Source organism: Geotrypetes seraphini, chromosome 3 (assembly GCF_902459505.1).
Source record: "Geotrypetes seraphini chromosome 3, aGeoSer1.1, whole genome shotgun sequence".
NCBI classification, from domain to species: domain Eukaryota; kingdom Metazoa; phylum Chordata; class Amphibia; order Gymnophiona; family Dermophiidae; genus Geotrypetes; species Geotrypetes seraphini.
The window spans coordinates 215,020,944-215,048,149 of NC_047086.1; the positions used below are offsets into that span (position 1 = coordinate 215,020,944).

At 42.5% G+C, this 27,206-nt stretch overlaps 1 protein-coding gene across 1 annotated transcript in view; it reads right to left on the reverse strand.

Annotated features, from left to right (window-relative positions):
- LRP1 (LDL receptor related protein 1) overlaps nt 1-27,206 on the reverse strand; it is a 777,705-nt gene that overhangs the window by 581,109 nt on the left and 169,390 nt on the right. Inside the window, exons 4-6 of the mRNA XM_033939435.1 lie at nt 18,769-18,888; nt 17,187-17,315; nt 11,280-11,543 (exon numbers count right to left, since the gene is read on the reverse strand). Of these exons, the coding sequence (XP_033795326.1) occupies nt 11,280-11,543; nt 17,187-17,315; nt 18,769-18,888 (513 nt within the window). The remainder of the gene's footprint in view (nt 1-11,279; nt 11,544-17,186; nt 17,316-18,768; nt 18,889-27,206) is intronic.

The window sequence follows — 27,206 nt, forward strand, 5'->3', positions numbered from 1 at the left end:
GGCACAAACTCTATGGCCTAAATATCTAACAGTCTATAAACAGTAGCTGTGACCGTGCTTGAATTTTCTGGTCGCCCCGAGGGAAGTCCAAAAAAACTAGTCCATTAGGGGCTGGGCAAATTTGAGCTTGTAATCGCTCTGAATGGTCTCCAGCACCCAATGGTTTGATGAGATCTGAGCCCAGGCCTACGCATACTCTAAAAGCCGTCCCCCTATCTTCAGGGGAACTGCTCAGGAGCTGGTGTCATTGTGCTTTCTTGGATGTTGGAGAAAAACAAGAACTGGAGGCTTGTCTTTGCCTGAGAATTTCTGTCTGGCTCCCTGGATGAATCTATGGGAAGAGGCTCCACCTCAGTACTGTCGAAAGCACCTGTAACCATGAAAATTAGACTGCTTGTGGCCTCCTGTCAGATAGAGGTTTCAGATGATGATCTGCTATGCTGGTGGTGAGATCATCCAGACCCTTTCCGAACATTTGTCCCTTGAAAGGAAGTCTGCTGAGGGCATCTATGAAGGAGGAATCCACAGCCCATTGCCTGATCCAGAACATTCTGTGGGCTAATCAAATAAGCCAAAACTTTGCTTATAACTCTGATGATGTCGTAGAGAGCATTGACTACGTAGTTCACTCCTGCTAATAGGAGTTGGGACAAAGACTCGTCATCAGCCAGCTCAAGCCCCACAACCTCGTATGACAGGCGTGTGTCACAAAGGAAATTGCTGCAGCTGTCTTGAATCCTAAGGCTAGTACTTCAAATTGTCTTTTAAGAATCACACCCATTCTGCGATCCTACAGATCCTTTAATATCACGCCTCCTTCACTTAACAGGGACAAGCATTTGGTTCCTGCACTACCAAGAAATATAACTTAGGCTGAGTGAACAGCTGCTGACACTCCGGTGCCATTGGATATAGCCAAGCCGTAGTCTTGGCTACTTTAAGGGACCCTCAGGAGCATCCCAATACACTGATGTCAGGATGCCAGGGAAATGTGGAAGACTGAGCTCCCACTTGCTCATTATAGAGCAGGGAGCAGATGGAACCTGCTGGGAGTCCATGTTTAACACCTGCAGAGAGTCCACAATAAGCTCAACCTGAGCTGAGGACCTGAACAGTCGGTGGACTGTGGAGCCATCCTCTTGATCGTGGGCCACAACAGCATCTTGCATACTCACACCAGTGTGTGATCCTGCATCTCCCAACATGGAAGGCTCACTCTGTGACAGTATAGGCAAACAAATAGACTCCTCATTGACTGAGTCTCCCTCAGAAAGAAGCACCAGATCCTGGCCAGGCTCTGATGCTAAAGTACATGTGCCCTGGGAGCCCAAATCCTCTCATGCACCCTCTGGTGCAATGGCAGACTTCTCCTGCGGATCTCATCATGCCAGATAAGCTCAGCACATCAGATTGACAGACAGGACAAATTCTGGAGAAAATGCCATACTAGGCAGTATGGAGACCCATTTAGATGACTCCAGATTGCGTCTCTTGGGCTCCGCAACCTCCATACTCCTGTGCTTAGAATGACCATGATTCCGGGAATCTGAAAGGGATTTACTCCTTACTGATAGACTCCCCTGACCATTCTTCAGCCCTAGAGAGCAAAGGGAAAGCTATGCCGACCACTCCCGTCCCCTTCACATTCTGCATGGCATGTAGTGCAAGTGCACTTTTCGGGCACCCATCCAGCACAAACTTGGCATGAATTGAGGGTAAAGGAGTCAGAGGACTCCATACCAGCCAATTTTGAGGTAAAACGAGACAATTTGAAGGTTCTGAAGAATTCTGGTGAAAAAAAGTTTTCAGGAAATTCAAGATGGCTGCTGCAGAAGCATTTTGGCACCAAAAGAGGCTCCAAATCGATTTAACTAAATTTTTTAAAAAACTGCTATTTTAGAGGTGGGGGAAGCCTAAGGGAAGAGGCAGAAACCTAAATATAAAGGCTGTATCAGCTTTATTCACTGTGACCTGTTCTGGAAATGAGCTGCACCATGCTTCAGCTCCAAAAGTAGCTAGATCTGGAAGAAGAAATCATTGCCTCAAACAGACCGTTACTCCAATGTTGAATCTTCGGGTTGCCAGTCAGAGCGGTGTCTGGCTGAGCCTCAAATCCCAGTGAAGCCACAGACATGAAAGGGGAAGGCGAAATGCAGTTGGCACCCTGTGCAACGCTGCTGAGCTCCATATGGGTGTGACAGCCCACGCTCAAGCCCCTACGATGCTATAGGTAAGCAATGGGACAAGGGGAATGGACCCCAAGCTCCAAAAAAGTTTTTGCAGGCTGTCAAACAGATGCCACAGAGAGACTGGCCTGTCAGCTGCAGACCTCATTCTGCTTGTCTTCCATGCAGGCTGAGCTGAACCCTCGACAAAGGGAGGGTTGAGCACCGAAAGCCGTCAAAACTTTGCAAAAGGAACATAAAAAGACTGAAAAATATAAAAAAATATACAGATTAGATCAGAAAGATTCCTTTTGACTCTTATGCAGTAGGGGGCAGCAGAGCCCTCTAGTATAGGAAGAGGGATTCAAAATCTGGAGTGGATTCCTTCTGCATAGCTCGCAAGCAAGGGAATATTACCCGTCCATCCAGAATGACACACCTATTGCACTAGAATTAGAATTATTGATGAGTTCAACCGATTATAAAAACTTCTGAAAGTTTGTATGTTCATAGATCATGGTTTAAATATAGTGATTGATGCCCCTGTATAAGACTTTTGTGAGATCTCATTTAGAATATTGTGAACAATTCTGTAGTCCGCACCTTCAAAAATATATAAACAGGATGGAGTCAGTCCAGAGGAAGGCTACTAAAATGGTCAGTGGTCTTCGTCATAAGGCTTACCAGGATAGACTTAAAGATCTCAATAGGTATACTTTGGAGGAAAAGCAGGAGAGGGGAGATATGATAGAGATGTTTAAATACCTACGTGGCATAAATGCGCATGAGGCGAGGTTCTTTCATTTTGAAAGTAAGCTTCAGAATGAGAGGGCATAGGATGAAGTTAAGAGGCGATAGGCTCAGGAGTAATCTAAGGAAATACTTTTACAGAAAGGGTGGTAGATGCGTGGAATAGTCTCCTGGTAGAGGTGGTGAAGATAAAGGCTGTCTGAATTCAAGAAAGTGTGGGATAGGCATGAGGGATCTCTTAGAGAGAGGAAGAGATAATGGTTACTGCGGATGGGCAGACTAGATGGGCCATTAGGCCTTTATCTGCCACCATGTTTCTATATAATTCCTGGAAATGACCAGTTTTTCTTGTTTTGTGACCTGCCTAAAACTGAAAGGCTTTGGCAGACTATAAATCCATAAATGTAATGTAACCTTCCTCATGCTGCCTTAGATCCACTGGATTCCCAAAACTGCACTGTAATTCCACTATTAATAATAATAATAACAGTTTATATACCACAGGACCGTGAAGTTCTATGCGGTTTACAATGATTAAAAGATGGTACAGAATGAGTGAACTTAATAGAGTTAAAAGCTAGTGATTAACAGCTCTAGGGATCAGTTATTGTGAAGAAAGAGTTGTACAGGTCAGCTGCCTAGATACTTCAGGAACAGATATGTTTTTAGGCATTTCCTAAATTCCCCATAAGTAGTAGGCGTAAGCAATTGTTCTAGATCTTGACCCCATAATGCTGCCTTATGTGAGAAAAGGTGTTGATGATGTCTTTTGAGTTTACATCCTCTAACTGGAGGGGAAACAAAGTTCAAATGTGAGCTTCTCTTATGTCTGTTGGCTGAGAAAGAGAAACGGTCAGTTATATATTCACTTCTGAGGATCAGACCTGTAAGAAGTGGCCTGTAACCCCCCAGAACTGCAAATCGGCCCGCCTCCAATCCTCCGGAACCACACATGACTCAATAAACCGATTAAAATACCACCAGCCTCTATTTTGACTATGTCAAACCAACACCGCTACCTTTCTGGAACATGTAAAATAATGATAATAATAATAATAATAACAGTTTATATACTGCAGTACCGTGAAGTTCTATGCGGTTTACAAAAGATTAAAAGAAGATACAAATTGATAGAACTTAAAGAGGTGAAAGAAAGTGGTTAATAAGTCAAGAGAACTGTATTGAGGGGAAAGAGATGTAAGGGTCAGCTGTCTAGATGATTAAGGAACAGATATGTTTTTCGGCGCTTCCTGAATTCCTCATAGGTAGTGGGCAAAAGCAATTGTTTTAGATCTTTACCCCATAATGCTGCCTGATGTGAGAGGCTATGGTGGGTTCTTTGTTCCCCTTGCTTGAGGACCAGAATAGGGCATTCACATCACCAATAAAAGATGTCCCATCGCTATTTAATCCAAGAAGTTGCAAGATAGGAATTCAATATGAGCTAGTCTGTGTATCCGCTGGCTCCAGAAAGTGAAATGGGGACAGATTTCTTCCCCCTCTCTCTCCCTGCTCCAAGCCTGTGCTCATTTTATATAACATCTAAGAACTGACAAAAACCCAAAATGAACGGACTGAGTGTAGAAAGCAAACACTGCCAGCTGGGAGCCATTACTGCCTTCTCGAGTCTCACTGCCAGGATCCCCCAAGATTGAAAACAGACTTTCAACTTTAAAAAAAAAAAAAAGAGGCATGGTCTTCCCGGAACTGTGGCTGAAATTCACAGGGGAAAAAAACCCACACGTGCGCGCATGTACTTTCCCCCCTCCCCCACCCCCCACCAGGGACCAGTCCCCTTTACCACAAAGCTTCTGGCACTCTATACACGTGTCTGGTTACTCTGCTCTTGTATTAATTTATTTATTTAAGCAACTTTCAGCCAGCACCGACCCAGGGGTCTGGAGAAGTAGAGTTCAAAACCACACAAACGCAGGCGTGCGCACACACCAGCAGCAGACCAGGAAAAGGAGGAGGGGAGGGTGAAAGGCATCTTCTAACATGCTGGTCTCGCACACACACATGTGAACTAACACTGGCTGCACATACTGTAGCAAGACTTGCTTATCCAACTCTTAACTTAGCTGAGATCACTGTATATTCATGCACCTTTCGAACTTCATGTGCAACTTTCTTTAAAGTTGGTCCCCTTATTTTCGAACTACTGTTCCTCTGTCTTATCTACCTATATATTCAAGTTTCAAGTTTATTTATGGCTTCATACACCGACCATCACATGTATCTGGGTTTACAATATTGCTTATACCTATGCTTTCTATTAAAATGTTGGATAGGACCTTAGCATTCCAAGCAGGATTAATGAATTCATGTTTGAATCTTCTTGTTTCTCCATTTCTTACTTACTATCAATTTCGAAAAGATCTTAAAAACCACTTATTTAAACAATATAATATGCATTACAGATTTTCATATTATCAAGTAGTTATAGGGCTCCTTTTACGAAGGTGCGTTAGGGCCTTAACGCGTGGAATAGCGTGCGCTAAAATGCCCCACGCGCTAGCCGCTACTGCCTCCTCTTGATCACGCAGTAGTTTTTCAGCTAGTGTGCGCTACAGCACACGCTAATCCGGTGCATGCGTTAAAAATGCTAGCGCACCTTTGCTAAAGGAGCCCATAATGTACTTTTCATATTTTTACCTATACTTATTGTGTTTTCCATTATTTATTAGTTTTAATGCTTGTATTAGTTACTTAGAATTTTATTATGTATAATGTTATTATTATATTGTATGCTGAGTACCTATTGTGTAAACCGCTATGAACTGCTGGTTAGGTGGTATGTAAAAATAAATTATTATTATTACTATGTAATATGTTGACTTTGAAATGTAGCATACTATGCCATACTTTGTACTGTTATTTTAATATGTTTATTGCTCTAATTGTCTATTCCCTTGTTTGACTTATTTTTGCTGTACATTGCCTTGAATGAATTCCTTTAAAAATGCAGTAAATAAATCCTAATAAAAAGAAGAGAGAATTTTTCCCTATGGATTCTGGTATCCTCTTTGGTTAATACCTCCTTGTCTCAACAGGAAACCGGCTGTGGCAAGACAACTCATATCTTCATTATTTAAGCACTGGTGTGTAAAACTGAATGTAAATATTTTGTAAACCTTAATAAAGAAAACTTTAAAAAAAGATTTGAAAACAAAACTTTTTCTGGGTCTGATGATAAAGTGCCACGTCTCCCAAATTATTTCAGCCCCTCCCTCATACGTGGGAATTGCAATCAACAAGGCAGTCCCCCCTCACTTGGCAATAATCGGGCCCAACGTTAGACTAATTATCATTGGCCGCAATCCTTCATCCCAATATAGTGACTAGCAAAGGTTGCGACACCCTCGCTGGCTTCCTGTAACTCACAATTGGGAAAGGCACACATGGTAAACACATCCACAGATTGATGAGGCCATTAATCTGGCAAAAGGACAATTCAAGAATATAGAATTCGGCAGAGACAAGGCAGCATTCATATGGCAAATGATACAAGCTCTTGGGTCCTTCGTACAAAGGAGACAGCTCTGTTCCAAACAATTCAAAAGCTGAAGTGAGCACTGGTAGTGAATCTGAGAGAAAGATAATCCCCAACATACACTAGTATAGGAATGAGATCCACTTTGTCAAGGTATGTGCAAAATTAACCCATTATGAGACATTACCCCCTGGCAAAAGCCCTTCTGCAGGGTTTCTCTATTTGCTGCAACAGATAAGTAAGAGTACTATTCACATATTAACAGAATGTTTCCCAGTGTGCCCATTCTGCCCCATAGACGTCTGCAAGTACTTGAGTTGTCTAAGAGGGTTCATAGACAACCCCGCGAAAGACAAAGGCGCGCGCCGACAACTGAGCGCAAGACGGAGGCGCGCGCCGAAGAAAATTACAGTTTTTAGGGGCTCCGACGGGGGGTTTTGTTGGGGAGCCCCCCCCAGTTTACTTAATAGAGATCGCGCCGGCGTTGTGGGGGGTTTGGGGGGTTGTAACCCTCCACATTTTACTGTAAACTTAACTTTTTCCCTAAAAACAGGGAAAAAGTGAAGTTTTCAGTAAAATGTGGGGGGTTACAACCCCCCACACCCCCCACAATGCCCCCACAATGCGGTGCGATCTCTATTAAGTAAAGTGACCTGACACCGTCTAAGAGGGGATTCTTCCTGCCAACTTATTTTGAAAGCAATTTTCCCATTTGTAGGGATAATTCTCAGAGCTCCTTTAAAAATGTTCCACCATCGGGATCATCACATGACGCCATGCTAGGGAGAGGATGCTAGTATGTGACTCTCTTGCTGCCCCCCAGATACCCTGATGACTTTCTTTAAATCTAAATCGTTTCACTCTGTGGGCAGAGTTGCTGCATTGGGTAGTGCCTGGCTGGGTCCTGTGTCGTGCTCCTTAGTGGCGCCATGGCTGCTAAAACGATGCGGAAAGATCGAAATCGGGTTCAGGTGCTAGACAACAATATGGTGATGCCTCCGAGGCCTGCGGGGCCCTCCATAGCTTCCACGAGGATCGCGGAGATTACAACAGAGGTTACTGCAGCCCTGGAGACAATCTTGGATAAGCGCCTGCTCCCTATTGACCAGAAACTGGAGACACTACAGGGGAAATTGGAGGCTGTTGTCCAGAAACTGGGCACATTCCATCAACAAACAGGTGATGTCGAGGATTGGATTGTCAAGGTGTAGGTCACACACAACCATCAGCAGCAGCGCTTGAAGGTCTTGGAAAAGTGCATTGAGGATTTAGAGAACAGGAGTAGGAGAATCAAACTGTGCTTTGTTGGCTTCACTGAATTCTTACCTGAGACTGACATTGGACTGTTTCTTGAACGATGGCTAACCTCCAATTTACAGCTACCGGAGACTTTGAGGTCCATTCAAATCAAAAGAGCACATAGAATGGGAGGACAACCAGTGCCTGGGGCCTGTCCCCGCATGATCATCACTAAGCTCCTTAACTTCGTTCATAAGTCTGCTATTTTGCAAGCCCTTCATGGGGGCCAGACTTTGCTCTTTGACAACAAGCACATTCTCTGCTTTCAAGACTACTCTAGTGGCGTGGTGCAGCAAAGACAAATTTTTTGCACCTTCTGTTCCACCCTATTCGCCCACAAAATCCAGTTTGCCTTGAACTACCCTGCCAAGTTGCGGATAACACATAATAGCGCCACCAGCGTCTATGATACTGTGGCAGCAGTGCAGGCTTTTGTAGATGCTTTACCTGACTGAGATATCTGCGCCCACTTCTTCCACTATGAGTACCTGAGGCTTAAGCAGATTGGAGTCCGGGTCTGGATGCTGCTTTTTCATTTTCGCCTGGAAGCCTGGCTCATTCAGTTCCCCGTGGAGACTTCCCTCTACTTGAAAGTTAACTATGGGGCTTTAGTTGGTTTGAGCCATTTTGCTCTCTTCGCCTGTTTCACTTATTGGAGCTTTCCATGGATAGTCCTAGTGGATCAAGAATTCTTCATATGGCCCACCATTTGGTTAGCTCACCTTCTCCTTTGTCCTTGCTGGATCCATTTGGACACAGAGACTTGACTTTATCTTTAGCAATGTGTGTGTGGAGTATGGGAAGTCTGTGTGAGTGTGCTGCTTTGGTGATGTGCTTGTTATAGATGTAGGGATGATGTAATTTGGTGCTCGTTAATTGGTACTGTTCTGGGCCTGTTTCTTGTTATTTCCTGCCTTCCACTGCCTACATGGATCCCCTGCTTACAGTTTACTTGTGGCACCTTGTAGAGGAGAAGCGGGGGTTCGGCGGGGGCTTGGGGGGCTTGTTATACCAACTGAATGGCTTTCGGTGGTACTGACGAGGGTAGGTCCTTAGGACTAGTCCACACCATGAGATTGGCAATGTAGAGTGGTCTACATTGCCTTTGGGGAGATTGTGGATTTTGGCTAATGTAATGCATAGCACTAGGGTGCGGTAGGAGGGCTGGGCTATTCTGTTCATGTTGGGATTTCTGGGAGGAGGGGAAGTGTTGGTACGTGATTGGTTTCCCCTTTTGAGGAACATGGGGTATGGTATATTTTGGGATTCCTTTAAATGGGAGGGGGGAATTTGAGACAGGGTGGGATGTGTGCTTAGTGGTTAGGGGGGATGGGAGGGAGGGTGTGGGATAGGGTCTTGGATTTGTGATCTCATATACTGGTACATCTCCTTTTGTAGGCATTTCTAGTGTTTGCATTATTTTGGTTGCTTTTATTCCCCCCCCCCCACCTAGTGGAATCCCAGGATGAATGGGTTTTAACATTTTATAGTTATTGCTGAAGGTTTAATTGATAAGATGTGTGTCCATTGTCTGTTCAAATCCATGCGATTAAAGGGCGATTAGTATATTATGTGTGTAATCAATATGTTAATTACATAGTTTTATGTGGTAAATAAATTCTTAATTAAATAAATAAATTATAAATTATTTCAGTTTCCTTCTTATGGCATCCGGACGCCGTTGGGGACCTAGAGTAAATTTCCCTTTGGTGTGGCTCAAATTTAGTTTCGTTCTATTATGCTGGTTCAATGCATGTTTTGTAGTGCGACTAGAGCAGGACGCTCTTTATTGGGTAGTATTTATGCTCCTAACACTTATGATAGACTTTTTATTTTACAAACAACTACAAACAATCTTATTGGCTCAGGAGGCTTTCCCTGTTATTCTAGGAGAGGACTTTAAAATAGCCTGGGTCCCACTCTTGGATAAGTCTTTGGCACAGACAGGAGGGATGGCTTCAGAACCTAAAGGTCTCCCCCAGCTCTGACCTTATTGATGTCTGGCGAGTTTTACACCCCACTGAGAAGGATTTTACTCATCTTTCTACAGCGCACTCCACACAGTCTCGCACTGATTATTTGGTGGTTTCAAGAGATCTTTTCTCAATGATCCGCAGGGCTGAGATAGGGCCTTATGCGGAGTCCGATCATGCCTGGGTGTGGCTGGATTGGTGGGTTCAACCAGATCTTAGTCCACATTGACAATGGACTTATCTATTGTGGCTACACAAGGATCCCAAAATTTGCTTTTTTTTTTGTACAGCAGTGGAAGGACTATCAATATTATAATCAAATTCATGTGGCGAACCCAGTTTTGTATTGGGAAACTGTGAAAGTGGTTCTTTGGGCCAAACACCAGGCCATTCTACCTGGGTGATTTATTATAATGTTTATGTTCCTCTGTGCTTTGGTTCCATATTTGGTCTTAATCACTGAACTATAGGTACCACAATGTAAGCAGGACAGGAAGGACTCTGCTACTTCAATTTTAAGAAAGTTGGAACTGAAAACTATTATCCAGGTGTAACCAGTCAGCTCTGCAGGAATCACAAAATACAACAGACCATAAGATAAAAATAATATAAATTAAGAATATTTTAATGAAAAGACACTAACAAAATAAAAGCCCCAACCTGGCTATGTTTCACCCCCAAGGGTGAGGGACAGGTTTACTTTTTTCCTCATAGAAAAGTCTTTCGGCTGTGACTTGGTCTTATCACAACATCCAAAATTGCTCTTGGCTGTGTGAAGCACATTCGTGGCCACATTTATTAATTTGAAATCTTGGAAACTGGTTTATTCTTCCCGATGCAAGTCCTTGAGATTAAACACAGCCATATTTGGGTCTTTTATTTTGTTAACGCCTTTTCACTAAAATCTTGATAATGTACAGTATATGTTCTTTCATTGTATGGTCTGCTGTGGTTTGTTGCATGCACTGTGCAGATCCCTGCTTCTCTGTGTGTTTGCTGGAAATGCCAGGTCAGGACCAAAGAATTCACCTTTGACCTCTGTAAATAGAGAGTTATTTTAATGAACCAATCGCTGCTCGCTGTGCAAAGCTGATGGGTACACTGGGTCCTTGACTTTTGTGTGTATTTCAGATGAGCCAGCATATCTCCGATCCACTAGTAGACATGCTCCAACCTGGGCCAGGCTCTTGCCAAGATCTGGTTGGCATAGCCTTTAATTTAAAAGGTTATTCTCTAGGTCTCCTGCAGCTCTCAAAGCTTGTAATGTGTACTACCAAAGCATATAGTAATTACCACCATCAGAATAAACCCATTAGTCTGATCCAGCCCCATGAAATTACAGCAGGAGTACAATTCGGTTTAACACCTGTTTACAAAATAAAACAATAAAAGGCTAATTTTGTTACATAAAGGGAATGGGAATTTTTCCCTGGGTTGCTCTCAACATTTTCCTTAACTGGAAATATCAGCCTTCATTTCAAAACACCGTAAGAAAGTAACACCCTCCCCAACCCCACCCTGTGTCTCAGTAAGCACGTTACATCTGTCTTTAAGCAGAAAACTCAGCTAGATTTCCTGGATCCCTGAGGAGTGACTTACGGTGCAGACTGAGGGAGATGTTGATGGATCGTTCCTCGGTGAAGCCCTTCAGGTTAGGGATCTTGGCACACTTCAGTACAGTTTGGGAGGCAGTGTCCCCCACATGCACCCAGCACACTGTCTCCTCCGCGTAGTTGAAATCCATGGCAGTGGTCTGCTTGGTGCTGGTGGGGTTGATGGTGGGTATAGGAATGCCGCTAAGGGATGTAGCCAGAATGTTCTGGGAGTTAGCAATCAGCAGCACTGTTGGTCTGTCCACGGGCTCTAACATGGGGAAAAAAAAGATAAAACCAAATTATTTTTCATGCTTCACAAAGAAATGAATTTCCTGTTCAATACAATGGGTCGGATCAAAAAGTCCATCTTGAACAAGCCAAAACTGTGCTGATCCCCAGGAAAATCTTAGCCCATCTCCTCCACTCAACTCCTTTGTGATCGTCTTCTGCTAGTAGGTGTCAGCTCAGCAAGTAACACATCTTATATCTGCAGCTGCCTCTTCCTTCTCTGGTTCACTGCTGCCTATGCATTTTGTTCACTTCTGATTTCTCAAAGAAGCCAATAAAGCAGGGGTGTCAAAGTCCCTCCTTAAAGGCCGCAATCCAGTCTGGTTTTCAGGATTTCCCCAATGAATATGCATGAGATCTATTTGCATGCACTGCTTTCATTGTATGCTAATAGATCTCATGCATATTCATTGGGGAAATCCTGAAACCCTGACTGGATTGCAGCCCATGAGGAGGGACTTTGACACCCCTGCAATAAAGGTAGCAGCACCAGGTGGAAACCATTAAACTTTTGCCCATTGTAAGCCACAGCCAACCCAAGAAAGGGGGAGGGGGTAAGTTTGGATATCTGTAGAGGTTAAAAATAAATAAATTTTATGATGGAAGACCTACCAACTATTAGTCCTGCCCTAGTATTTTAATACATTGTTTCTCAACCCTCTCCTGGAAGCATACCTAGCCAGATTTTCTGGATTACAACACTGAATATGCATGAGATATATCTACATACAATGGGTTTCCAATATCTGAAAGTTATCTCATGTACAAATATATTCAGTGCAGTAAATCCAGAAAATCTGACTAGCTAGGTGTGCTTCCAGGAGAGGGTTAAGAGATGTTATATTAAAGTACTAGGACAGAACTAATAGTTGGTAGGTCCTCCGCCATAATATAGTTTTGGATTTTGGGTTGGTTTTTTTTTTTTACCTCTGCAGAAGTAGGTTGAGAAATACTGATTGGGATCCCCAAGTCCCACCAGGTGAAGACTTTCAAAGCCTGCCCTAACTCCCCTCAGCTGAAGCTTGCCATAATTCCAACTCGGTTAATACCTATCACTGAGAGCAAAGTAGGTTTCCTGCTCCTTCTTTGCTGGGGTGCTAGCAGTCATGGGCAGCATTTCTGAGATGCCGACCCTAGCACCATGCATAAGCTCAGTTCTCACACAAGAACTGAGCATGCGGCTGGGACAGTTATCGCTGAATACTGCAGCTATCTGAAGGGAACTATGGCAGGCTTCAGGACCTCTATCAGCTATGCCATAGTAGATGCTATGGTATCAAAATTTTAAGTTTGGGGGGAGAGGAAAAAAGAAATACATCGTGCCTACCCATCCTACTTAGTTACCCACCCAAATGTGGTTAAATCTACCTTTTATAGATTACGTCAAATTCGTTCTATTGCAAAATTCTTATGCCCAAAATCATTAAATATCTTAATACATTCCCTAATCATTTCCAAATTAGATTATTGTAATGCTTTGTACATGGGCATATCCCAAAAAGAAATCAGACGCCTACAAATCATACAGAACGCTTCCATAAAATTAATTCATAAAGCAAAGAAATTCGACCACGTCACTCCTTTACTTAAAGAATCTCACTGGCTTCCCGTTGCACACCGTATTTTATATAAAATATGTTTGCTTACGTTCAAATCAATAATGTCTCAAACCCCAGCCTTTATTTTTAGAGTTCTAATTCCGTATATAACTTCAAGAACACTTAGATCACAGGATCAACATCTATTGGTTATCCCGTCATTGAAAGTCATCAACACTAGACGGCTTACTATTTTTTCAGTGACTGCTCCACAAACCTGGAATAATCTTCCTTTTTATATTAGAGAAGAAAAGAATTTAGTTAATTTTAAGAGTAAGCTTAAAAGTTTTTTTTTCAATGATGCTTTTAGTTAATTAAATAACTTTATATTCCTTCCTATCCTCTCATTTTCATATTTGTGCTTTTATTCCCTCCCTGTTGTTTAATCCTGAAATATAAAATTTGAACCAGAATGTAACCCTTTAAATATATTTTTCCTAATGTTTCATGACTGTAAGTTTTTGTAATTATGTAATATTATTTGTTTTTTAATAATTACCCCAAGTTTTTATTTATTCGTTATTGTTTGTACATCGCCTAGAATGTAGATTAGGCGATTAATCAAATCACATAATAAACTTGAAACTTGATAAAACTTGAAAATCTGTCGCCTGGCCACACTATGCTAGACAAGGTAATAATAATAATAATTTATTTCTTATATACCGTTATACCGTGAAGTTCAAAGCGGTTTACAATAAAGATACATTTGACAGTACATGAGATAGAAACGGTTTACAATAAAGATACGTTTAGTCAGTACATGGGATACAAGTGGGTTACAATACAAGTGGTTTACTATCAAGGTGCATTTTGTCAGTGTTAGGGATACAGGTGGGTTACAATAAAGATACATTATGTCAGTACATGAGATTCAATGAAGTATAATTAGTTTTGGGCCTTAGAATTAGGGGGCGAGGTGGAAGGGTCATGGCGAGGAAGAGTTGGGTATGGGAATTTAGCTTAGGATGTCACTATTAAACCTAAAATTTACTTTCTGCTTAACTGGAGGAGGGATTCTTAAATGTTACAGCCAATACACAGCTCTGGCCCTGCAGACAACTCTTCATGGCCAGGAGCTTTCGTCACCCTAACCAAGAACTAGCTTTAATTTTTAAATGCACACGCTTTGAAGATTTTTCTTGTTTAAGTCAGGTGCTAGATCTAGCCAGATCTTCCTCTTGCTGCTGATCTTGCAATAGGCCACTGTCTTTCTTACTGTTTGATATGAATGTCTGTCTGAAGGGAGGATGCGGTGCTGGGACCATCTGATGCCAGCACTGACAGTTAAAGCTCTATGCAGAGGAAATCCACAGCGCTCTCAAAAACATCCACCCACCCCCAATCGCTATCAGATGATCAGGGCTTGTGTGCCTCAAAAAAACTCCACCAACACTGCACACCTGTTTGCTAGCACCCCAGGAAGGAAGAAGCAGGAAACATATTTTCCACTCAGAGACAGATGTCAACACAAACACTTCTGACTGCATCTAATGGAGCAGGCTGCTACCTGCAAGGCTGAGCTTTGTAGGGAGGTCTCAGGACTTCTAACTTCTATTCACTTATGTCTGTTTTAATCATTCCCTCTATACTTAATTCCCTAATGCTTTATTTGTCCTGATTGTCTGTCTTGAATAGATTGTAAGCTCTGTTAGAAACATAGAAACATGGTGGCAGATAAAGGCCTAATGGCCTATCTAGTCTGCCCATCCGCAGTAACCATTATCTCTTCCTCTCTCTAAGAGATCCCTCATGCCTATCCCACACTTTCTTGAATTCATCACCTCTACTGGGAGACTGTTCCACGCATCTACCACCCTTTCTGTAAAAAAATATTTCCTTAGATTTAGAGAATGACACGGTGACAAAATTCATCACCGTTCCCGTCCCCGTGGATAACCGCGGGAAACCATCTTCATGTCATTCTTTAAGGAGAGAGGGTAGAATCAGAGTATAATTGGGCACAACCACTGACCCACAAGCTTTGCTTTGAAGAATGCTGGTGTAGAAGGACTGAGGTTGAAATAGACACTAGAAAATGACATGGGATTATTTCCTGCGGTTATCCGCGGGGACGGGGACGGTGATGAATTTTGTCACCGTGTCATTCTCTATTCCTGAGCTTATCACCTCTTAACTTCATCCTAAACCCTCTCATTTCAGAGCTTCCTTTCAAATGAAAGAGACTCGACTCATGCGCATTTACGCCACATAAGTATTTAAACATCTCTATCATATCTCCCCTCTCCCGCCTTTCCTCCACAGTATACATATTGAGATCTTTAAGTCTGTCCCCATACACCTTATAACGAAGACTACGCACCATTTTAGTAGCCTTCCTCTGGACTGACTCCATCCTTTTTATAGCTTTTTCAAGGTGCAGTCTCCAGAATTGAATACAATATTCTAAATGAGGTCTCACCAGAGTCTTATACAAGGGCATCAATACCTCCTTTTGCCTACTGGCCATACCTCTTCCTATGCACCCTAGCATCCTTCTAGCGTTCGCCATCACCTTTTCAACCTGTTTTGCCACCTTAAGATCATCACATACAAACACACCCAAATCCTGCCCTTCTGTCATCTCTTATATGTTTAGTACACAGCCCTGGTTATGTCTAGTAGCCCTATAGAAATAAGTAGTATTACTAGTAGTAGCGGTAGTAGTAAGAGCCGGAATAGCCAGAGGAGCTGCAGGGCAGGACTAAAGTGCACCGACATATCTGTGTGTATGGGTCTCAGGACTAGAACAGCAGGGGGTGCTACAGGGCAGGACTGAGGTGTACAAGCAGAGTGCTGAAATAGAAAAAGGGTTGCTGTCTGGCAAGACTGAGGGACTTGTAACTGCTTCAAGGCTCAATCTTGAACTAATCCATTTTCAAATATTGTTCCAACATTAGCTGGTGCCAAGGGATTCATTTACTGTTTTGAACGTGCCCATACTGGAGCTGAATTCACAAATTACCCCCTGCCCTCTCCTCTCTCCCTGCCCCATTTCAAATCACACCCTATATATTTAAGCCCGGTGTTATATTGCACCCAAGAAACTCCTACACAGGATCAGCACTGCTTCTGAGCATTCACTCTAGTCTCTTTGTGCACGGAAGCCAACCTAACATATGTGCATAAGAATAGCTCCACTGGGTCATACCAATGGTCCATCAATCCATGTCACTAGTAACTACCAAAACCCATATTCCATGCTACCGATCCAGGGCAAGCAATGATTTCCTCCATGTCTTTTCAATAACAGACTATGGCTTTTTCCTCCAGGAAATTATCCAAACCTTTCTCTTTTTTTGCCATTAAAAAGGCGCCTCGTGGTGCCTACTTTTTTATTCTTTTTTTTTTAATTCATTTTTCATATAACAAGTGTAACATAAAAATTCATACAATTGCATTAAGTATACACTTGATATTTCCATAACTTACTGTAAATACAACATATCATTATATAGTCCTTACTATAATTTTAGACATCATATAATATTTAATAATTATATCAACTATTATTCAATTATAATCCCTTTCCCTCCCCTTATTTTGATAGTTGCATACGACATAACAAATATTATGGTAATTTATTTTTATTTTGTGGTAAAGAATAAACCTACCCACCCACCCCCACCCCCTTTATCAAGTATCTTATTATGGGAAAAATTATATCAATCATTGCAAAAATCTGTTAATGGTCCCCAAATCTTCTTAAACTTATCAATATATCCTTTTGTGTTGAAAATGTACGCTCCATCTTATATATATGGCAAACTGAATTCCACCAAAACTTGTAATTTAATCTGTTATTTAATTTTATTTTTTTTAATTTAAATTTGTATTGAGATTTTGCGATTTTATACATTTCAAGAAACAGAGACAAAACAATAGCGAAATCCAAAAATATTCCAGCACCATCCTAGTACGTGGGTGCGTAGAAAGCAGACACATGTATCAGTGAAACATGAAAAAAAAAAAAAAAAACCCTCCCCCAAAAATTAAGCGATGCTGTGGCGAGGGGCAGAACGCACCGTTCTTGGCTTTGCAGGATTTGTTGTCTGGTTGCAGTAGGTAGCCTTCCACGCAGCTGCAGACGTACGCCCCCTCCGTGTTGGTGCAGGACTGACTGCAGGTGCCATACAGAGCGCATTCATCCAAGTCTGCAGAAGCGAGAGGCACAGTTAGCATTTGTGTTCAATGCATTTTATTGAAGGAACTTATGAACAGAGTGCAAACAAGCATACAAAGTCATAATAGGTGTACACTTCAAACATGACCATTAGAGCCCTGTGTCTTGTGGCTCCACTCCAGTAGCGAAATTATCATTGCTGAGAAACAGTTCCTACAAATAGTGCATGGATTAACACCCCCTTCTCCACCCCCATGAATACTCTAAAGATGAAAGGTGACCTGTATAGCACAGGAAAAAACAAGCAAACCCCGATATATCAATGCAAATCATTTAAGATCAAACTTCTAGCTGTGTGGTATAACTTAAAGATAAGGAAATTTCTTATACGTTTGGGAGTTACATGAGCTTCTCAAACCTCAAAGAGTAGCAAATGATATAGTCGATTCCTCCATTGCCAAAAATCAGGGGGGGGGGGAGCCTTCTTGCACCCAAGTCTGAATAACACATTTGTGGCCTACCATACATGCCTTCTGAAATAGCAATTGTTTCCCTGTTCCAAAGATCCCACAGCTAGCAGACTTGCCAAACAAAGCACCCATAGGTGAACCCTGAACTGGAGTGTCCTATAAGGTGCCTAAATATTGAAAGATATGATTCCAAAAGGATTGTATTTTAGGGCATTGCCAGAGGGCATGAGAGAAGCTAGTGTTTAAGTCCCCACCCTCTTAGAGCGCACAAGCTTTCCCCCTTTCAGGTAAATCGCAGAGCGCCTTCCCCAATCTGCCTTTCACATCCCCCTCCTTAAATGGCCTTCTCATCCTCTTTTTAGTTCTTCTGTCATCTCCCCCCCCTCAACACTAGCCCCAACAACTAGATCTGGGGGTTCGCAAATTGGCAAGGTCCACTAGAAATCTTCCACAATGTTGTGTCAAACCCCACAATGCTCTTACTCTGCCCCATGGTCATTCATCTGAAAACTTCTTGTGGTCCCACCTATACTAGGAAGTGCCGTGAAAAGTATTTGTTGCACCTCTTTCAGCATGTTAGCCTCATCCATCTGGAATGAGCTACCTCTGGTCCTCAGACCAGAAGTCTGGCTTAAAGATGCTTTGCTTCAGGCTGGCTTTGGGCTTTAGGGTCTCCAAAAGTTCATTGATTCTAAATGGGCAGTGGCGCTTGGCAGGATGGGCCTGGATCTACTCGCCTGCAAACTCTTTATTCCCTGCTTCCTGCCTTCTCTCCATTTCCTCTATAAATAACTCATAACTTTTTTCCTTATTTGTTTTGTTTTACTGTAAACCACATAATTATCTTATTTGATGATATGTGGCCCATCAAGCATTACAAATACTTGTATTGGTAGCATGACCCTTATGTTGACCAATGCTTTGCTCCATCATGCCTGCAGCAAATCTTATGACTAACAGCATCTGCGACAGGATCCCACACAGCAACCCCTCGCTTGCATTCTGACCACTGACCTTTGCAGCTCTTGCCATCATCGGCCAGCTGGAAGGAGTTGTTGCAGTAGCAGGCTGGTCCACTCGGCGCTGGCACACAGTGGTGCTGGCAGCCTGCATGTGAGCAGTTCACCATGAATTCTAAAATCAAAGAGAAGAGGGAGGTTTGGTCAGCTGGTGACCCAGCGCTGCATAATGGTGGACCTTAGCAAAGATGGACATATTGGTGACCTGGGGAGACTGGTGGCTCCCTATCATCCAGGACAATTTGTGCCAGTCTTGGTTTAAAGTAGACATAGGGAAGCATTTCTGAGCTTTTAATTCTTTTTTTTTTTTTTTTAATTCTTTATTCATTTTTAAACTTTCAATAAGTGCAACAAAAATACAATCATTATACACTTTAACATCACTTACTAACCCATCAAAGACTAAATCACATCAAATACCCTCCCTCCTTTATATCCATCATGATCTAACATTAAAATAACCCTCCCTCCCCCCTACCACCCTGGGCGTTTATGAACAAAAGGGGAAAGTAAAATTAATAATCGTATTCAATCTGTACAATATTTTGTTAATGGCTCCCAAACATCATTAAACTTCTTAAAGTGCCCTTTGCTGAATGGCTATTGCTCGTTCCATTTTAAAAATGTGGCACAATGAATTCCACCAAAAACTGTAACTTAGTCGAGCACAGTTTTTCCAATTTTTTGTAATATGCTGAATGGCAACTCCTGTCACTATGAGTAAAAGTTTATTATTATTACAGGATATTTGACTCTTAGCCCTCATTAATGTACCAAATAACAGCGTATCATATGATAACGCCACCGGATTTTCAAGTAAGTTATTTACTTGACCCCAAATGGATTTAGTTCTAATGTTCCAGAGTTGGAGAGAAGACAAAACTGCTTGCCCCCAAGGGTGACATACAACATTCTAGGTACTTGATTAACAGAAGCAGAAGATAAAGGCTCTCTTTCCCCAAACCAAAAAAAATTCAATCTTCCTGCCCACTAAGATTATAAAACTTAACTGTGAGCTCAGAGAGGTCTGGGAAATCTGCTCAAGGTCAAATGTCACGTGAACAAACGAAAACAATAAGTGTGAATGTTATGCTCTAATTCAACTTGCTTATGGATGTGTTTATCAGCTAGGAAGAAAACCCATACTGACAATGGTAAATAATGATGCTATAATTACATCATGATTTGCAAAGAATATTTACCATGCTACATATTGCATGATCATTTTATAACTGTATCATAAGCTTGTTTGTGAGCCAAGTTTTATTATCTCACACCCAGTCCTTTACAAAAAAAAATAAATAAATCCTGTTATTTTAGAACATAAGACAATAAGAATAGTCATACTGGGTCAGACCAATGGTCCAGATTCTAGCCCAATATCTTTTTTCCAACAGTGGCCAATCCAGGTCACAAGTACTTGGCAGAAACCTAAATTGTTACAATATTCCATAATACCAATCCCAGGGCAAGCAGTGGCTTCCCCCATGTCTGTCTTAATAGCATACTATGGGCTACTTTTATCCAGCAGCGGTAGAGTTGTACTGTGGCTGGCAAGGTAAATGCTCTGACTTTCATAGGAATTGAATGAGCATCAAAGCATTTATCTCCCAGCCTGCGGTAAAACTCTCTACCACTGCTTGATAAAAGTCAGCGTATGGACTTTTCCTCCAGGAACGTGTCCAAACATTTTTTAACTCCAACTAAGTTAACTGCTTTTACCATCCAGTGTGTACACTTCTCCCACCAAATCCGCGGTTTCAGTATCCAGGGATTCGGTTATTCACAAATTTTTTTTTTTTTTTTTGGTAAAGGAAAAGCTGCATACCAGACCTCCCCGGACCTTACCTGGTGGTCTAGCGGACTTTCAGGGCAGGAGTGATCTTCCTGTGCTCCTGCCCTGTGAAGATCACTTATACAAAATGGCTGCGGGAAGTTCACATCTTAGTCTCGAGAGACTATGGGAACTCATGACAGCCATTTTGTATGGGTGATCTCCACGGGCAGGAGCACAGGAAAATCGCTCCTGCCCTGAAGCCCGATAGACCACCAGGAAAGGTCCGGGATGCCGGGGAGGGGCAGAGCCGTTAAGCAGTTAAGCAAAGGAATAAGCGCTCTGTAGTTTTCCAAATACAAATAATCGCTGCCTCCCACGCCCCATGCGCTTAGACCCGCCTTCCAAGCCCACTGGAGGGTAGAGCTGTCAGTCAGAAGGTCACACTTCCGTCCTCCTACGAGGTAGTTTGTTGAGTAAGAGCTAAGGAGATAAAAATTGGTTACACTTCTCCCTCCGAATCCGCAAGGTAAGGTCCAGGATGGCAGGGATGGGTCAGAGCCAGCCCAAATGTTATTTGTGGATTTTCAATATTCGTGGGCCGGCTCTGCCTCTAACCCCCGCGAATATTGAGGGAGAAGTGTATAAACATATTATATACTGTCATCTGAAAGCAAAAAAATTGTTGTATGTGCACTTGATGGAAAACAGAGAAAATGATAAGTTTACTGCACCTATTATAAATCACCAGTAAGATCAAATTTTTATGTTTTACTCAAGATATGGCCTTTCAGAAGTTTCAACCATTTCACAGCAGTGTCCTGAAATATATGTAAATACACGTCTCTCCTGTTTCACAAAAACATTACAGATGCATTTTTGCTTTCAGGGAGAATGTACTGGAGTAGATAAAGTGGTGTTTGTTTCAACAGTGCAGGGGGTAACATGCCCACACTGGCAAAGGATAGATATGTGTTGGATGCAGCTGAAAACTCTGATGTAGGAACTGACAAACTGAAATGCTTCTAGACCACAGGAACTATGAGCTGCCACAGCAAATGAACTGCAGGAACAGTGGGGCAGAGGAGAGACATAGAGAAAGAATCAGTGCTGGGGGAGAAGAGCAGGAAGGGAATGAGAGAAATAGAGCAACTCGGCCTGGGGGGAGGGGTAGAAGAGACAGAATGTTGTGACTGGGTGGGGGGAGGGGAGGGAGAGGGAGATATAAACTATGTTGGGGGAGGGGGCAAACGTAGGGAAAAAGAAAGTACATGAATCAGGTTGTTTGGGGAGAGTTGAATCCTGTGGCCATTACAGATGTTTTGCCAATTTTTGCTAGTACTGTACATGCATATGTAGGGTTACCAGATGTCCGGGAAAACACGGATATGTCCTCTTTTTAGAGCAGTGGTTCCCAACCCTGCCCTAATGAATATGCATGAGAGAGATCTGCATATAATGGAGGTGCCAGGCATGCAAATCTGCTCCATGCATATTTATTAGGGCTATCCTGAAAACCTGACTGGCCTGGTGGTCCTCCAGGACAGGATTGGGAACCACTGTTTTAGAGGACTGCCCAGGTGCCTGAATGTTTTGGTTTTTTTTTTTAAGGAGTGAACTCTGTCTGGGTTTTTCTGGTTCTCTTGACTCCCCCCACCTACTTCCTCCCCAGCTGCTGCATTGAAACTTCGGCCTGCTGCCACGGAAGCCACCTCTGCAAGTCCCGCCTAAGCGAGAAAAGGAAATCACTGCAGAGAAGCAACTTCAGGGCTGGCCGGGTCATGTGTCCTCTTTTTTGCCTTCATAAATAAGGTAACCCTAAATATATGTATAATAGATATATAGACAGAATACTTCTTTTCCAGGGGAAAAAAGTTGCTGTTGTACTCATGCAGAACCAATGTTGGGATAACCAGAGATTCTTTTTTTTTTTTTTTTTTTTAACTAGTATGGGGCATGCTCTTCCTGAAAGATGGCTGCCTCTACATCTGAGAGTCACAGGTTTGAGGTGCACCAATGGAAAACAAAACGATTTTGAGTGATAAATGTAATGGGGTAGATAGGGCATTTTTAGAAGGAAGAAAAAACAGGTGTCCATACATTCTAGCTGAAAAAAAAAGTCCCCTGTAGATATATAAGTAATTTTTTTAATCAATAGAGGATAGAATTTTCTCCATCAAGTTTAATAAGGTCCTTCCAAAGCATAGACAAATGGCATTTAGATGATGTCACTGAGGAAGAGTCAGTAGAAGAAAAAAAGCTGTTATAATTGCACACTTAAAGGTCACAATCTGAGTAAAAAGTACTTTGCCCGTTATCTTTTGAAGCGGACTTTGTGTCCTTGTCAAACATTTGTGCTCAAGTCTGTGTGCAGATGGACCTTTGTGTTTGATTTTTTTCAAAGGGTTTCTGGTATTTGCAAAAAAAAAAAAAAAAAGTTTGGCTAAATCCAGTTATTCAAACATAAGCATACAGATAATCTTTGGCCAGTGGTTCCAAAGGGCAAAGGCAGGGCAGTCAATTTCTGAAACTTGAATAAACCACAGGACAGGACTCAAAGCTCCACTCCCAAACCTCTGCCTTGAGCCTTGAAATGATTTCTGGACCAAAGATCCTCAGAGTACTGGCAGAAGCACCTAGGTCTACAAAATTTACCTCAACCCAACCCCTTAAAGGCCTTTGGTCTGCTGTCTGGTAAAGACTTTGGTTTACAATCCTGCATGCTGGCCATAAGATTGTCAAACCCTTTACCAAAGAGCAATTGATCCTAAAAGGGCAATTTGTTTAGTGTAGACATAGAGGCTGAATCTCCCGCCCACTGTCTGATCCAAAGCATTCTACAGGTGGAAATAGCATATGCAGAAACTGCTCAGGAACTAGAGAATGACATGGTAACAGAATTTGTCATAGTCCCAACGAATAACTGCAGAAAACCATCCCATGTCATTCTTTACTGTCTATCTCAACTTCAATCCTTCTACATCAGCATTCTTCAATGAATGGCTTAAGGATCAGTGGTTGTTCCTATTCATACTCTGATTCTTCCCTCTCTCCTTAAAGAATGACATGGAGATGGTTTCCTGCAGTTATTCGCAGGGATGGTGACAACTTCTGTCACTGTGTCATTCTCTACTCAGGACCCTACCCAGATCATACAGAGCATCTACCACATAATCCATTCCCGACATAAGAAACTGGGGATCTGCGTTGGCATCCGCTCCGGGAGTACGATGTAATGTCAAGTGGCAAGCAAGTACCACGGGCCTCAAAAATTGCCTCTTAAGGATAAAATCCAGCCTGTGGTCCTGTGCCTGGGCCAAGACAGCAGAGGAAAGGTCCTGCCAGGGCTGGCTGCAAGCAGCCTGTTTCCAACATTGCCTCTGCTAACCTGGCTGCCACATTTTTCACCATACTCTGGCTTTTCCAGTGACAGGGGGACGTGGGATGGAAGGAACAAGTCAGCCAGAGAGGCAGAACAGTGAGCAGGTGCAGCAAGGAGTGTGGGGAAGAATATCACCATGATTGTTCTCGGAGAGATAGGGTTGGGGGTGATCAATCTCGTAAAAACATCATTGGACGTCATGAACAAATATTCAGTAGAACGGGTGCAGTGTAAGTTTAAGCAGTCAAGTTATCCATAGAAAGTTGTGCAGATTTTAATCAGTCCTAAGCATATAAATTGGATTAAAGTTATGAACAGATTGTCTGCAAACAGGTAACTTATCCATTTAAAGTCCTACTGTGCTTAATTTTATTACTGTTGCATAATGTACAATAGTACATTATGTATGTATCAAATCCAGCCCACATTTAAAACAAAAGAAACTTTAGTGGTTTAGCACTTAAGTGTCCAAAGTTGTGCATTTAACTCTGGAAATTTTTCCTTCTCTTTTTTTTTTTTTAATATGCACTTATACAGTCAGCACCATCAATGGATCGCTAATACACTCCAGAAGGAGTTCAATGTGATTTACAATTGAGAAGAGCTTGGCCATATCCAGGGATTACATTATTTCATTAGGGCTCATGATACAGATACCTTGGTTTGTGTTCGTATAGACATATGATTATTGAAGAGAAGAAGATTGGCTATATCTGGTATCGTAGTCATGATATTACGATATTGGATTTTCACAAGGCGTTTGACAAGGTCCCGCATGAACGACTACTTCAAAAAATTGTGAGCCATGGGATTGAGGGTAAAATACACATGTGGATCAAAAACTGGTTAGCAGATAGAAAGCAAAGAGTGGGGGTAAATGGGCAATGCTCGCACTGGAAAAGCGTCACTAGTGGAGTGCCGTAGGGTTCGGTGCTTGGGCCTGTGATCTTCAACATATTTGTAAAGGACCTGGAAATTGGAACGACGAGCGAGGTGATTAAATTTGCAGATGATATGAAGTTATTCAGAGTAGTAAAGACGCAGGAGGACTGCGAAGACCTGCAACAGGACATAAACACGCTCGAGAAATGGGCTGAGACATGGCAAATGAAGTTTAACATGGACAAGTGTAAGGTGATGCATGTTGGTAACAAAAATCTTGCACACGAATACAGGATGTCTGCTGCAGTACTCAGAGAGACAACCCAGGAAACAGACTTGGGAATATTGGTCGACAAGTCAATGAAGCCATCTGCGCAATGCACGGCAGCGGCGAAAAGGGCAAACAGAATGCTTGGAATGATTAAGAAGGGGATCACGAACAGATCGTAGAAGGTTATCATGCCTCTGTACCGAGCCATGATACGCTCCCACCTGGAATACTGCGTCCAGCACTGGTCGCCGTACTTGAAGAAGGACACAGTACTACTCGAAAGGGTTCAGAAAAGAGCGACTAAAATGGTTAAGGGGCTGGAGGAGTTGCCATACAGTGAGAGATTAGAGAAACTGGGCTTCTTCTTCCTTGAAAAAAGGAGACTGAGAAGGGACATGATCGAAACATTCAAGATAATGAAGGGAATAGACTTAATAGACAAAGACAGGTTGTTCACCCTCTCTAAGGTAGAGAGAATGAGAGGGCACTCTCTAAAATTAAAAGGGGATAGATTCTGTACAAACGTAAGGAAGTTCTTCTTCACCCAGAGAGTGGTAGAAAACTGGAATGCTCTTCCGGAGGCTGTTATAGGGGAAAACACCCTCCAGGGATTCAAGACAAAGTTAGACAAGTTCCTGCTGAACCAGAACGTATGCAAGTAATTAGGGCACTGGTCTTTGACCTAAGGGGCGCCGCGTGAGCGGACTGCTGGGCACGATGGACCACTGGTCTGACCCAGCAGCGGTAATTCTTAGGTTCTTACCTGCAGGCAGTGCAGAGAATCCTGGTCCTATCAAATAAATTTTCCACAGGAGATTCACCAAGACTGGACTAAAACCCTGAATAGAAGGCTCCACAGACCCTGCAGGACCTCAGACTGCCTTCTCTTGGATTCCACCACTTCCATGCATTTGCGTTTCGCATAACCCCTGTTCAGGGACTCTGGGAAAGATTTCTTCCCAACCATCCGAACTTCCTATAGTTCTCCAGCCCTAGAGGACTCAGAGGAAGCTAAGCCTGAGACTTCCGCCCCTCTATTGTGCGCTCCACAGCACACAGTACACAGAAGCTCCTCAGCCAGCCATTCAGCACAGAACTGGCATGATATGGAGACAAAACAGACTGAGGAATCTATCCCTACTGATTTTGAGGCAAATCAAGTGGATTTGAGGCAGATGAAGACTTCAGAATAAAAAATCGTTTAAAATCCAAAATGGCCACCACCAGCGTATTCGTAAGAGAATGACATGGGAGGAAAATTTATCACTGTTACCGCCCCGTCCTCGTGAGCTTGTCCCCGTCCCTGACCCATCTCCGTGAGCTCTGTCCCCATTCCTGCCCCATCCCCGCAAACTGTCAGATCCCATCTGCACAAGCCTCAAATAGTTATGATTTTATACTGAACTTATTTTATTACAGTATAAAAAGAGACAATATTCTGTACAATTGTCATTTTATAAACACAAATAGTACAGAGCAAGGATCAACAAAACCCCTGTCTCCCCTCCCTTTCACAAATATCCCCTCCACTATTGTGAAAACTGAACAAACCAAATTACTACAGAATGCTACATAGAAAAATCAAGTTAACAGAATACTTCAGTCGCACACAGCTGGAATAGTGTTAGGGGAGTGCAACTAGGGCAACTGTTCCCTGGTCAGAAAGAGTGAGCCCTAAGCCAGTTAGAAGCTAAAGAAGCACAGCCTGGGCTTTGCGGAACCAAGTTATGTCTAATACCAGCTCCAGCAGGAAAAATATTTCAAATCTGAAATATTCTAATCACAAAATATAAAATAAATTTATTTTTTTCTACCTTTTGTTGTCTGGTAATTTTATTCTTCAAATCACATTGGTCTCAGGCTTTGGATTTGGGTTCCTTCTGTCTTCATTATGGCATGACTGGCTCCTGAAGGTAAAATAGGCGCAAGAGGAGCTGGGGAGGAGATGCCGAGTCTGACATGGGCACAATTTTTTTACCACAGGAGCAAGACTTTTCACCGCACCCAGGGGGCGGTGAAAGGTCTTGTCCCCATTCCTGCAGTAAACCAATTGCAAATGTCTCCATTCCTGCTGATTCACTGCGGTGACCACAATTTATCACGGTAAACGGTCCCCATGTCATT